Source organism: Otolemur garnettii, unplaced genomic scaffold (genome assembly GCF_000181295.1).
Source record: "Otolemur garnettii isolate 467f Iridium unplaced genomic scaffold, OtoGar3 scaffold00031, whole genome shotgun sequence".
In the NCBI taxonomy this organism is placed as follows: domain Eukaryota; kingdom Metazoa; phylum Chordata; class Mammalia; order Primates; family Galagidae; genus Otolemur; species Otolemur garnettii.
The window spans coordinates 2,566,095-2,580,354 of NW_003852426.1; the positions used below are offsets into that span (position 1 = coordinate 2,566,095).

General features: G+C 46.0%; 1 protein-coding gene and 1 pseudogene across 3 annotated transcripts in view; one reads left to right on the top strand and one right to left on the bottom strand.

Annotated features, from left to right (window-relative positions):
* Positions 1-11,622, bottom strand: part of ABHD16A (abhydrolase domain containing 16A) — a 19,416-nt gene extending 7,794 nt beyond the window's left edge. For both annotated transcript variants that reach the window (XM_003789013.2, XM_023512905.1), the window contains exons 1-7: positions 11,323-11,622; positions 10,003-10,059; positions 9,208-9,274; positions 8,877-8,963; positions 4,914-4,999; positions 2,588-2,661; positions 2,289-2,411 (exon numbers count right to left, since the gene is read on the bottom strand). In XM_003789013.2, the coding sequence (XP_003789061.1) occupies positions 2,289-2,411; positions 2,588-2,661; positions 4,914-4,999; positions 8,877-8,963; positions 9,208-9,274; positions 10,003-10,059; positions 11,323-11,454 (626 nt within the window). In that variant the 5' untranslated portion in view covers positions 11,455-11,622. The remainder of the gene's footprint in view (positions 1-2,288; positions 2,412-2,587; positions 2,662-4,913; positions 5,000-8,876; positions 8,964-9,207; positions 9,275-10,002; positions 10,060-11,322) is intronic.
* Positions 11,623-12,202: 580 nt separating this feature from the next.
* LOC100940930 lies at positions 12,203-12,747 on the top strand (annotated as a pseudogene). Its single transcript, XR_001161262.2, has one exon. The product of XR_001161262.2 is annotated as a 10 kDa heat shock protein, mitochondrial pseudogene (transcript).
* Positions 12,748-14,260: the final 1,513 nt, after the last annotated feature.

Sequence of the window (14,260 nt, forward strand, 5' to 3'; positions counted from 1 at the left end):
GCCTCCTGAGTAGCTGGGACTACAGGCACCTGCCACAATTTTTTGTTGCAGGTTGGCCAGGTGGGGTTCAAACCCACCACCATTCGTATATGGGGCCAGCGCCCTACTCAATGAGCCCCAGGAGCCGCCCACACCCTAAACATCTTGATTTGATCACAATGCATTATATGCATATAACAAATTCTCACAGGTACCTCTTACATTTATGTAAGGAAAAAGTAAATTAAAAAAAATTTCTTTTTTTTTTTGCAGTTTTTGGCCAGGGTTGGGTTTGAACCCCCACTGCTGGTATATGGGACTGGCGCCCTACTCCTTTGAGCCACAGGCGCCACCCAAAAAATATTTATTTTTATTTTTATTTTATTATTATTTTTTAGAGACAGTGTCTTACTTTGTCGCCCTCAGTAGAGTGCTGTGGAGTCACAGCAACCTCCAGCTCTTGGGCTTAGGTGATTCTCTTGCCTCAGCCTCCCAAGTAGCTGTGACTACAGGCACCTGCCACAACACCTGGCTATTTTTTGTTGCAGTTTGGCCAGGGTCAGGTTCAAATTAGCCACCCTTGGTATATGCGGCCACCGTCCTACTCACTGAGCCACAGACACCACCCTAAAAAAATATTGAATGAATGTTCTAACTAAACAGATAAGATGTGATAGGAGGCCAGGCATGGTGGTTCGTACCTGTAATCCCAGCAATTGGGAGGCTAGGGTGCATGGATTGCCTGAGCTCATGAGTTTGAGACCAACCTGAGCAAGAGTGAGACCCCATCTCTAAAAAATAGCTGGGTGCTGTGGCAGGCACCTGTAGTCTCAGCTACCTGGGAGGCTGAGGCAAAAGAATCGCTTGAACCCAAGAGTTTGAGGTTGCTGTGAGCTAAGATGCCCCAGAGCACTCTACCAAGTTGACCAAGGTTGTCTCAAAAAAAAAAAAAGATGTGGTAGGTGCTCTTCCTAAAACAGACAATTAACCACTTCCAGTTAATCCTGAAGTGGGATTTTTTTCCCCAGAACAGCACTGTACAACACCATCCAGCGTCCCCTTCAAAACCTCAGATGTGGCCTGTTCCCCTACCAACCAGCACACTGTCAACAGCCAACTACTCAGTCTACCCCCATCCCTGGTATTCTAGAACTTGTCTCCTTACTCCCAGAAATAGAAAATTCCCACAGTCTGCTCCATTGTAAGATATAAATGGTATTGTCGTTACTTCTGACATCAGTAATACCCACGACTAAGCTTTATTTGGGTTTTACCATGTGCGCTCAGGCACCCATGCAAAGAAAGGAGCCCTAGTTAATCTCCTCAAGAACTCTATAAGGCAAGTTAATCACAGACACAGAACTGAGGCACAGAGGGGCCAACGAGCCAAAGCAGAATAACCACAGGGAAGAAGAGCCAGGATGGGTCCACCGTGGTCACTAGAGCCTGCTCCAGCTACAGGTCTTTGGTTCTTCTCCAACCCCACCCCAATCCCACTGCTCCCTCTCAGCCTCACTGAAGGAGCTTTTGTGTCAGGCAGACCTTTCTTTTTTTTTTTTTTTTTTAAGAGACAGAGTCTCATTTTGTCACCCTTGGTAGAGTGCCGTGGAGTCACAGCTCACAGTAACCTCCAGCTCTTGGGCTAAGGCAATTCTCTTCCTTCAGCTTCCTGAGTAGCTGGGACTATAGGTGCCCGCCACAACACCAGGCTATTTTTTTTGTTGCTGTTGTTGCAGTTTGGCCGGGGCTGGATTTGAACCTGCCACCCTCCATATATGGGGCTGGTACCCTACTCACTAAGCACAGGCGCCACCCCCTCTTTTTTTTTCTTTTTTTGAGACTGAGTCTCATTCTGTCACCCTGAGTAGAGCGCCATTGCATCATAGCTCACAGCAACCTCAAACACTTGGGCTCAAGTGATCCTCTTCCCTCAGCCTCCTAAGTACCTGGAACCATAGGTATGCACTATAACACCCAGCTAGTTTTTCTTTTTAGAAGAGATGGGTCTTGCTCTTGCTCAGGCTTGTCTCAAACTCCTGAGCTCAAATGATCCACCTGCCTCAGCCTCCCAGAGAACTAGGATTACAGGTGTGAGCCAACACACTTGGCCTCAACTCCCAGTTCTTCATTTACTGCCTATGAGACTCTGGACCTCTCTGAGCCACTTTTCTTCACATATAAATATGGACAAGAACTACTTCACCACAAATGACACACACAAAGCATAAGCATTAGCCCCACTAAATGATAGCCATTTTACAATGGAATGCCCAGTCCCAGAGCCCTCAGCCATGTCCCTTCCGTCCCACCTGGTGATCTGACAAGGCAGCTTCTTAACCCGGTTGAGGAGGGTGTCCGCTGTTCCCCGGTGCAAGGGCTCTGGGCGAAGCAGGGCCACACCCCGACGGGAAGGGCCCCCTCGGGACTCCTTCCTGAGGAAGGGAAAGACACAGGAGCATGGGGTCAGGTGCAGTGAGCTGAATGTCTAAGGAATAAGGAATGTGTTAGAGGCAGGTATGGGGACCTGAGAGGGGATGGAGGCAGGGGGACAGGGATTACCTAAGGCAGTTCCAGGGGAAGGGACAGAGCAAAAGAACTGGGGCCTCACCGACTGCTGGGCTCCTCCCAGTGGAAGTCAACCGGCCAGCTCCTGAAGTCAAAGTTGTAGTTGGCGAGCTGCCTCTGAGGTGGGCAGGGAACGAAAGAGGAAGGGAGGCAAAGGGGAATTGAGAACTGCGGTCCCCTCTACCCTCAACACTCTTGTTACCCAGGGACCTGCCCTGACACATCATGGGGAGACTAAGCAGAAGTCAACAACCTCCTGGTTCGAAGCTCTAACATGACCAAGAAGCTGGGCAAGACAGTGTGCCCCATCAGTCAGGACCTGCCTGCCCTCATCCAAGCTAGGAACCCTAACACTCTGCTCTTCCAAAAACCTAAGACTTACCCACCCCCAGGAGGGGTGGAGGTGCTTTTGCTACTGAATAAGGAGGTAGAGGCTGGTCATGCTTTGTTCTCCACCTTTACATGGTGCTGTCTTAGAGGCTAGAAATCTTACAGCAGATCAAACTGTCAGTTGCAAGGTTGAGTGAGAGAGAAGAGGGAAGTCACATCCACAGTGGGTTCCTTTGCACCTGAGACCACCTCTTGATTGACACTGTGACAGTTCCATCCTTACAACCACCACCCTTCCCTCAACTCCTGCAGCCATGGGCCAGCATTGCCCTATAGACTATCTGTGCCTCTGGATATCCCATTGAGTCAGTCCACATGCTTTTTGAGGGCAGTGGGAGCTATTTCTTAATGCTCAGAATACTTAATGTTCTTTCACCTAACCCTAGAGCTCCTAGTAGTCTATTTTGAGAATTGTTTTTTATTTTCTGTTACAGACATTTTTTGACATTTCAAAAACAACTTGACTAAGAAAGAGCAATAGGAAAGTTATACAAAAAAGTAAATGGCAAAATAAAACAAAAGGAAAAAAGGCAAATATCAGGCAGGTTTTGCTCAGACCTACACTCAAATTCAGACTCAGTCACTTCCTTGCTCTGTGACTCCACATGGGTCACTGACGCTCTTTTTGCCTCTGTTTCCTCAGATGTATAAATGAGGGGAATAATGCCATCTCCTGGGACTGTTGTGAGGATTAGAAAGGGCATATATGGCTCGGCGCCTATAGCTCAGTGGTTAGGGAGAAGCCACATACACCGGGGCTGGTGGGTTCACACCCAGCCCAGGACTGCTAAAAGCAACAATGACAACTACAAGAAAAAAATAGCCAGGAATTGTGGCAGGTGCCTGTAATCCCAGCTACTTGGGAGGCTGAGGCAAGAGAATCACTTGAGCCTAAGAGTTTGAGGTGGCTGTGAACTGTGACACCATGACACTTTACCAAGGGCGACACAGTGAGACTCTGTCTCAAAAAAAAAAAAAAAAAAATAGAAAGGGCACATGCAAAATGCCCCAGATAGCATCATTACATAGCTCCATAAATTGTGGTATGGAAATAACCAGTACTGTGATGACAATGGTGACCATAGTTGTTTGATCCCAACCCCCTCATAACAGAAAAGCGCTTTAGGGGTTGCCTCAAACCTCACACTCTAGTACCAGCTGCCTGGTACAATCCCAGGACACGGAGCCTTGGCTTTTCTCACTCCTGGCACCATACTGTGCTCTGGGCCCAGGAGTAGACATATCTGACCATTTTGCCTGATCGCAAACAAACCTAGCATGGTGTTCAAAAAACACAACAAATCCAATGTGCTCAATACTACTATGACATCAATATACAACCACCTACACACTCATACGAATGGCAAAACATAACTATAGTCCAGAGAGTAGAAGGGAAGGGGGGGAGTGGAAGAGGGATATGGGAGGAGGGAGGGTATTTGGGGGGACCTCACCTAATGTGCATGATGCAATGGTACATTTCAAAACAATTACGAAATGAGTATAATTGTGATGGATGTATTACTCAGTTCAATGTAAGCATTTCACATTACATATCAAAGCAGTATCCTGAACCCCATAAATGCATCAATGTACAAAATTATGATTTAATAAAAATAATTTTAAAAAACACAACAAAAATAAACAAACATTTACAGAACTGAGCTGCTGTGACAGAGAAAAAAACTCCCTTCTAAGAAACACCATGGAATGTTTCTACATTTGGCCAATACTTGTGAGTGGAGGGTCAGGGTGGGGAGGATTATTCTAGCAGAATATTCCATTTGAAGTGGAAGGCAGGAAAAACATCTTGGATGGACAGTTCCCTTATGGAAGGGAGAGAGATATAGCAATGCAAGTAAATACCTCCTCCTTCTCCAGGCAGAAGCCCAGGACCTGGTTCTCTTGGGTGGGTAGGGGAAGTGCTGAGGAAGCTGCTAGGAGGGTGCCTGTCTGGTATCTTCCCTAGAACCTCTCACCTTGTTTTCTGAAGACTGGTTCCGATGTGTCGCTTCTAAGATTGTGATAAATTGCCGGTACTGGGGGTTGGTCCAGCGGCCAATACCTGCAGAGGGAGGATATAGCATTAGGAAAACTGGGAAGCGGGTACATAGGGGTTTTTGTTGTTGTTGCAATTGTTCAGCTGGCCCGGGCCTGGTTCGAACTCGCCACCCTCAGTGCTTGTGGCCAACGCAGTAACCACCATGCTAAAAAAAAACCAAGCTTTTTTTTTTTTGAGACAGAGTCTCACTATGTCACCCTCAGTAGGGTGCTGTGGCACCACAGCTCACAGCAACCTCAAAGTCTTGTGCTTAAGTGATTCTCTGGCCTTAGCATCCCAAGTAGCTGGGACTACAGGCACCCACCACAACACCCAGCTATTTTTGTTGCTGTTATTGTCATTGTTGTTTTAGCAGGCCTGGGCCAGCTTCGAACCCGCCAGCCCCAGTGTATGTGGTTGGCACCCTAACTACTGAGGTACAAGTGCCAAGTCAAGGATGCGTAGGTTTTAGGAAAAGAATTGGAGATGGGTTAGCAGAAGGCCCTAGAAGGAAAAATGAGGAAAAAAAAACCAAAAAGACCTGAGGATGTGGGGAAATAGACTTGAGCCAACCTCCTTATTCCACATTGAGCAACTGGCTATAAAATTTCCCTCCCTAGCTTCTTCAGTTTGTTTCTTTATAGACCACCAACCTCCCTTCTTCCATTCTCCTGGGTCTTCAAACGTTGTTACACAACCTTACTGTTTCCCCTTGTGAACACCGGATTTCCCTGCTTCTCACTGCCACTCTTCTCCAATACTTGCTTTCTCTTTTCTGTCTATTCCTTATTAACCCCCTGCCATCTGGTTTCATAGTCCCTCAATGAATCCAACGACCCTTCCTCATTCTTTTTTTTTTTTTTTGAGACAGAGTCTGTCACAGCTCACAGCAACCTAAACTCTTGGGCTTAAGCAATCCTCTTGCCTCAGCCTCCCAAGTAGCTGGGACTAAAGGCCTATGCCACAACTCCTGGTGAGTTTTTCTATTTTTATTTATTTGCAGTTTTATTTTGGTTTTTTTGGCCGGGGTTGGGTTTGAACCCACCACCTCTGGCATATGGGGCCAGCGCCCTACTCCTTTGAGCCACAGGTGCCACCCAGTTTTTCTATTTTTATTAGAGATGGGGTCTCACTCTTGCTCAAGCTGGTCTCAACCTCCTGCGCTCAAGGGATCCACCCACCTTGGCTTCCCAGAGTGCTACGATTACAGGTATGAGCCACTGTACCTGGTCTCATCCTCATTCTCTTCAACTGTACCACTCTTCCTGTCCCCTGAGATTCTTCTTCCTCTGCTTCATGGGCCTATCCTCCTTCCAATTCCTGAACTGCTCCTTTCCTGCCTTTCTTCTTGCTTCTCTGAAACAGAAGCAATTCTCAAGGATGACTCTTTTCTCTTTTCACTTGTCCCCTTGGTGACTGTATCCACTGTCCCATCACTGCTCAAACTCTAATTTCTCCTGACATTGAGCTGGCTGATCTCATGTCCCAGACATTATCCTACACATGGGAGACCCAGCAGAAAACGAAATACCCAGCTCCTGGCCATCAGAGAGCTGACACTTTGGTTGGGGGTGAGGTGGGGCTGGGAAAAGACAATAAACAAGTAAACAAGAAAATTTCAGAGAGGAATAAAGTGCTACAAAAGAAATAAAACCAGAATGAACTAGAACTCTATGTCTCAAGGGCAGTCCTCCAAAACAATATGATAATGAGGGAATGAAGCAAGCTGCAGAATGATTTGTATGGAGCAATCCTATTTATGCCAAAAATGTAAGATGTACAAAATAATACTATATATTATTTATCGATACTTAACCATATTCTACAGATTCTAAGATGCATATTTTTTAAACACTTGAAAACTCTGAAATTAGCCTGCATTTTATAATTGATGGCAGCTTAGATTTGTTGAAATGAGCTATATATATTGCATAAAAGTTGAAAAATATGGACCAGAAAAAAACCATACCAGATGACAGTAATTACTTCAGGGGAAAAAGGAAGATGGGACTGGGAGGATTCCGGTGGGAACTCTGACTCTATCTGTAATTTTTTTTTTTTAGAGACAGAGTCTCACTTTGTTGCCCTCGGTAGAGTGCCCTGGAGTCATAGCTCACAGCAACCTCCAGCTCTTGGGCTTAGGCGATTCTCTTGCTTCAGCCTCCTGAGTAGCTGGAACTACAGGTGCCTGCCACAATGGCCAGCTATTTTTTTTTTTTAATGGGGGAGGAAAGGCTTTTTTTTTTTAAAGAGACAGTGTCTCACTTTATTGCCCCCCCACCACCTTTTGTTGCAGTTTTTTGGCCAGGGCTGTGTTTGAACCAACCACCTCCGGCATATGGGGCTAGGGCCCTACTCCTTGAGCAAGTGGTGTCGCCTGCACTTTATTGCCCTTGATAGAGTGTCGTGGGGTCACAGATCACAGCAACCTCCAACTCCTGGGCCCAAGCGATTCTTTTGCCCAGCCTCCCAAGTAGCTGGGACCACTGGCGCCCACCACAACCCCCAGCTATTTTCTTGTTGCAGTTTGGCTGGCTGGGTTTGAACTCACCACCCTCAGTATATGGGGCCGGCGCCCTACTCACTGAGCCACAGGCGCCGCCCCCAGGTATTTTCTTGTTGCAGTTTGGCCAGGGCTGGGTTCGAACCTGCCACCTTTGGTATATGGGGCAGATGCCCTAGTCACTGAGCCACAGGCGCCTGGCTTACCCTTGGTATATGGGGCAGATGCCCTAGTCACTGAGTCACAGGCCCCCAGTTCTTTAGTATTTAATGACAAAAAATATTGAAGCAAATATCATAAAACATAAGCCTTTTAGTTCTTTTTGATATTTTATTCTCTGTACTTCTGTGGGGTTTTTCCTAAATTATAAATAAAGTAAAAAATTAAGACAAAACTGAGTAGTGGAAGCTTCTTTTAGATGGGGTGATCAGGAAAGGCCTCTCTGAGGAGGGTAACCATCCCCCAGAGAACTAGGAACAGAACACTTCAGCAGGAGGTCCTCACCTGACTGTCAACATCCAGCCATCATCCAGCCCCAACCCTACCATCCCTTTCTCTAAGGATCTCCATCCCCTGGTCACCATATGCACCCACCAGGGGTCAATGATTTGTTTTCCCTAATAAAAACAATTGTGAGATATAACATATGTACATAAAATACACATTCAGTTTAAAAAATACAAAGCAGACCTTCATGTGACTAACACCTAGGTCAAGAAAGAGAACAAACCAATTCCCACTATATATTCTCCCCCATGCTATATGCGATACAACCCTACCCCAGGTCTTCATTCTCTGACTTTTAAGATAAACATGTCCCTGTTTTCTTTACCATTTACCTCATAGATATACATCCCTTTTGAACTTTATATAAGTGAAACAAACTGCAGGAATTATACTTCTTCTGTTTAACACTTTATTTGTGAGATTCATCTGCATTGGTAAGTGTAATTATAATTTGTTCATTTGCACTGCTGTATAGTATTTTGTTGTATGACTATAACACATAATGTATTTATCCATCCAAAACATTGTGTGGCCACTGGAGTTGTTTCTAGTTTAGGATTATTATAATATTGTATGCTATATTCTCATACATATATAGTATTTATGTGTGCCAGAGTTTCTCTAGAGTGTGTATATATAAAAACATACATATATGAGAGAAATTATTGTATGATATATGCATCTTTTCTAAATAATAGCAAACTCTTCCTTTAATTACAGTATTTTTTCATATTTATAATCCAAGCCTTTTGAGGAAAAGATCATAATTTACCATTTTTAGTTATTCCCCTTCAGGGCCTAGCACCAAATTATATTTGCAGAAGGTACTTAATATTTACTCAATAATAGTGATGGATAGATGCAAACCAGGCTCCCTCCCTCTCCACCTACCTCGGAGGCAGGCCACACCTGCCAGTAGAAGCAGCAATGTCCCAGCATAATGAGAAAATGGCACCACTTTGGACAAACTCAAGTAACCTGGGAGGGGAGAGGGATGATGTGAGATGCTCTCTGTGGTGCCCCTTAGCTCTTCTTCCCAGTTCAGCCCAGATCTCCACCCCACACCCTCTCTTTGGAATAGCCACACCCTAAAGGAAGAGGATTCCTGATGGAAGAGGGAAGCCAAGCCATCTTCACAGGTCCCTTTTCCTCTTTAGGGAGCTGGCTTATCTGCCAACAACCTTCCCACTTCCTGCCCCACCATCTTTGAAACCACACTGACCTTTCCTGTACAAGTAGAAGAAGGCGAAGGGAGAGGAGTAATAAGAGATGGACCAGAAGACTGAAGCCTGCAGCAGAGAGACAGGGACAGCCAATCAATACGCATACATGCACATTGCTCTGCCATTTCCAGGCCCAGGCTCTGAGCAAGGTGGATAACCTGAGGGGTATCATACTGAGTATCTATTCTGTGACATCACACACATAGTAGGTACTGGATATTTGTTGAAAGGTAATGTGTCAGAGTAAAACAGAGGCTAGGAAAACGAGGTACAGGTTGTATTTTCTTCATCTAACCATCTCCAAACATGATTCTATCACATTTAAAGACTAGTCATCTCTCTGTCTATTCAAATTAATCAAGCCTTTTCAATTGGCCCTGCTCAGACAGACCCTGGCCTGGTCCCCAAGAGATGTGCAAATATCACCATAGGAACCCTGCCAGAGAGAACAGCTGTCTCTGCAGCCAAAGAGGTTAGTTGCAAGGAGGACAGGTCACTAGAGACTGTAGGACTTAGTACCTGCAGATGCTCCCAAGAGTAAACATGTTTTCTTCATGGCTAAGGCTGCCCCAGAGAAAGCGGCATAGTGCTACATAACAAAGGGGAGTGCCAGGTATGCAGGCTTGAAGGCTTGTGTGTGTGTGTGTATTGGAGAGGACTGCTGCAGAACCCAGAGCATCCCCCAGCCCCCGGGGCACTGCCTGCTCCTGGGGTAGGGAGGAATAAGTTCGAGAGGGAAGCTGGGTCTGAAACTGAAAAGATACAGTGAGTCTCAGATGCCAGGGTAGACATACCAATGCCAGGATGCTGTCGGCATGTTTCTCCAGGGCACGGGGCTGATAATAAGTATCCTGCCAAAACAGATGGTCTGATTAAGAATCCTGCCCAGTGACAGGGTCCCCACCCCCTTCCCTTTCAGAACCTGAAAGGGTTCTAGTCTCCTTAGTTATCTCCCTTGAAACATTTCTTTTTTTTGAGACAGAGCCTCAAGCTACCCCTGGGTAGAGTGCCGTGGCATTACAGCTCACAGCAACCTCCAACTCCTGGGCTCAAGCGAGTCTCCCGCCTCCGCCTCCCAAGTAGCTGGGACCACAGGTGCCCGCCACAACGCCCGGCTATTTTTTGGTTGCAGCCGTCATTGTTGTTTGGCGGGTCCGGGCTGGGGATTCGAACCCGCCACCTTAGGTGTACGTGGCTGGCGCCTTAGCCGGTTGAGCTATAGGCGCCGAGCCCCTTGAAACATTTCTAACCCCCACAGAAATGTTTCCCCATCTTCACTCTGAAAATAATTTCCCACCTGACCATAAAAACAAATACAGGGATCTGGATTTGAAAGCAAAAGTGAAAGTAACATTGGACAGTTTTTGCTCCTTTTCCACAATCCAGTTTCAAATCGACTGTGGAAGGGTGCATATGGGGAAAAGAGTTAGAAAAGAAAGGAAAGACACCATGACAACGCTAAAGGGAAAGAAGACATGAGAAATAAGAACAGTTGGTTGACTAAGGAAAAGAGACTGTGACTAGGAGTGGGCAGTTTCCAGGGGATAGTAAACAGAATTTGAGACTACCGATAAAAAGAAATAGAATATTTAGGGGCATAGCCTACCACAACCCCAGGCTTTCACGAATAGAAGGACCCTGTGGTCTCCTGGCTACTTTGGGAGCGCGGCTGAGGGGAGAGCCAAACATGATCAGAAGTCATTTTGAAATTCAAAGCCAGGGTAAATGGAAGATTAAAAAACAACAGAGCAAGCCAGACACTGAGGAAGAAACTGGGAGTTTGTCGGCAAAACCTGCCAGTTCCCCAACCCGCGCAGGTCTCTTCCAGGACTTAAGACTCAATTGGGACCGGCAGGAACCACGACGGAGAGGGGGGATGCGGAGAGGAAAAGACAAGGAGTGGTATTCAGAATGAGAAAGCGATGCTCAAACAGCGATAAAGAAAGAAGGCGGCCGTCCACAGGCGTGACTTTACCCCAGGAAGCACAAAGACAGGAGACTTTGCGGACAACTGCCTTGACAAGCAGGTTCCTCTCAATTCCAATATTGGGCACTTCTGGGGAGCAAAGGCCGTCGACTGTACCATGTTCCTGATCGGGGGAAACTCGACTCACCCAGGAGCTGGAAGGGGGGTTAGTGACTGAGGTTGGAGTCTCAGGGAGGCCGGACGGGACCCTTTCAGAGTCCCTCTCCCGGTAGATCTTGTACAGCCGGGGGCCTAGGACGCAGCTTAGCAGCTTCGCCATGGCCCCGGCTCGGGCCGGGGCTCTTTCAGCAGCAGATGCCCCCGCTGGCCCCGCCCTCCCGGGTCTCTGAGGGGTGGCGTGCCATTGACGTCAGCACGTACCGGCTACGCCTCGGGGCGAGTCTAGAGATTTTTTTCAGAACTTCTTGAGAAGGCTGTTTACGCAGTTGTGCCTACGGGTACAGTAATGGCCCGAAATTAGTCGGAGGCGTTTGGCCCGCAGAGAGAAAATTATCAGGCATGGTTCAATATATTTTTTCTGTCCCTTGATATCGGCACACTCTCGAGCGACAGTGGAAACAAGGGGTCAGATTAGGAGCACTTGACAAAAGCAGCAAAAACGATAAGGTGACTCGGTGCCTGTGACTCAAGCGGCTAAGGCTCCGGCCACATCCACCAGAGTTGGCGGGTTCGAATGCAGCTTGGATCCACCAAACAACAATGATGGCTGCAACCAAAAAATAGACGGGCGTTGAGGCGGACGCTTGTATTCCCAGCTACTTGGGAGGCTGAGGCAAGAGAATCGCTTAAACCCAGGAGTTGGAGGTTGCTGTGAGCTGTGATGCCAAAGCACTCTACCCAGGGCGAAAGCTTGAGCCTCTGTCTAAAAAAAAAAAAAAAAAAAAAGATAAGGTGTGTAGGAATATATCTAATACAAGAAATGCAGGATTTTATAAAGAGTTATAAAAAAAGAGTTGTGAAAAGCAAGACGTTCGAAGGCTTGATAGAAAATGAACATGGTGCTTGCAGCGGCGCGGCGAGAGTAGAGTGGTGGCTACGTAGGTGGGAACCATGGCAGGACAAGCATTTAGAAAGTTTCTTCCACTCTTCGATCGAGTATTGGTGGAAAGGTGTGCAGCCGAAACTGTAACCAAAGGAGGCATTATGCTTCCAGAAAAATCTCAAGGAAAAGTATTGCAAGCAATAGTAGTGGCTGTTGGGTCAGGCTCTAAAGGAAAGGGTGGAGAGATTCAACCAGTTAGTGTGAAAGGTGGGGATAAAGTTCTTCTCCCAGAATATGGAGGCACTAAAGTAGTTATAGATGACAAGGATTATTTCTTATTTAGAGATGGTGACATTCTTGGAAAGTATGTAGACTGAAATAAATCACTATTGAAATGGCATTGACATGAAGCTGCCCATTCCACTGAAGTTCTGAAATCTTGCATCATGTAAATAATTTCCATGTCTCTTTTATAATAAACTGATGATATCTAAACTGTTGACATCTCATGTCAAACATTTAGTTTCACTGTACTGATATAAACATTTCCAAATAAAAATATGTAAATGAGTGGTTAAAAAAAAAAAAAGAAAATGAACATGGTGTGGCTGGATGCTGTGGCTCACTCCTGTAATCCCAGCACTCTGGGAGGCCAAGGCAGGTGGATTGCCTGAGCTCACAGGTTGGAGACTAGTCTGATGCAGAGTCAGATCCCATCGCTAAAAATAGCCAGGCCTTGAGGTGGGCGCCTGTAGTCCCAGCTACTTGGGAGTCTGAGACAAGAGAATAGCTTGAGCCCAAGGGTTTTGTTTTGTTTTGTTTTGAGACAGAGCCTCAAGCTGTCCCCCTGGTAGAGGCTGTGGCATCACAGCTCACAGCAACCGCCAACTCCTGGGCTCAAGCGAGTCTCCTGCCTCAGCCTCCCAAGTAGCTGGGACCACAGGCGTTTGCCACAACACCCGGCTATTTTTTGGTTGCAGCCGTCATTGTTTGGCGGCTGGATTCGAACCCGCTACCTTAGGTGTATGTGGCTGGCCACTTGAGCCACAGGCGCCAAGCTAAGCCCCAGGGTTTGAGGTTGCTATGAGCTATGACGCCAGGCCACTCTACCAAGGGCGACAAAGTGAGACTGTCTCAAAAAAAAAAAAAAAAAAAAGGAAAAGAATAACGAAGAAAAAGAAACTAAACTCATTGTATTAAGATATGTGACATACTTGTAAAAAGAAAATGAATGAATTATTGCTTTCAAGCATAAACGAATGTGAAAACCATTAGGTTCAGTGAAAAAAGAAAACCACAGAAGAATACTTAATAACACGATACCATTGTATTAAATTCAAAAACATAAAATTAAATGATAAAGTGGAGGAGAAAGAGCAAAATCAGAACAGTAGTTATACAGCATAGAGGATCTTTGACTAAAATGGCAATATGCTCTTTCTTAATACATATTACAAGTTTACCTTACACCTACATGATAAATAGAGAAGAGAAGACAGAGAGAGAGAGAGAGAGAGAGAGAGAGAGTGTGTGTGTCTCTTGGGCGGGGTCTGTGGCTCAGTGGGTAGGGCACTGGTCCCATATACTGAGGGTGGCAAATTCAAACCCAGCCCCCGCTGAACTGCAACAAAAAATAGCCGGGCGTTATGGCAGGCCCCTGTAGTCCCAGCTGCTCGGGAAGCTAAGGCAAGAGAATCGCCTAAGCCCAGGAGTTGGAGGTTGCTGTGAGTTGTGACGCCATGACACTCAACCCAGGGCAGTAAACTGAGACTCTGTCTCAAAAAAAAAAAAAAAAAAAAAAAAGACTGCTAGGATTACAGGTGTGAGCTACTGTGCCCAGCATAAACTGTAGCTTTTTATTTGAGTAAACATGCATACGGAAAGTTTGTCAGTTCAATATATCCATGTAATCAGCACCCAGATCAAGAGCAGATCATTACTGCCTCCAGAAGATCCTCTCTATATTCCTCCCAGTTGCTACAAATGACCTAAAGATAACCACTATCATAATTTCTCATCCCACAGATTAGTTTTACCTGGTTGTGTACTTTATATAAGGGGTTTCATTTTTTTTTTTTTTTTT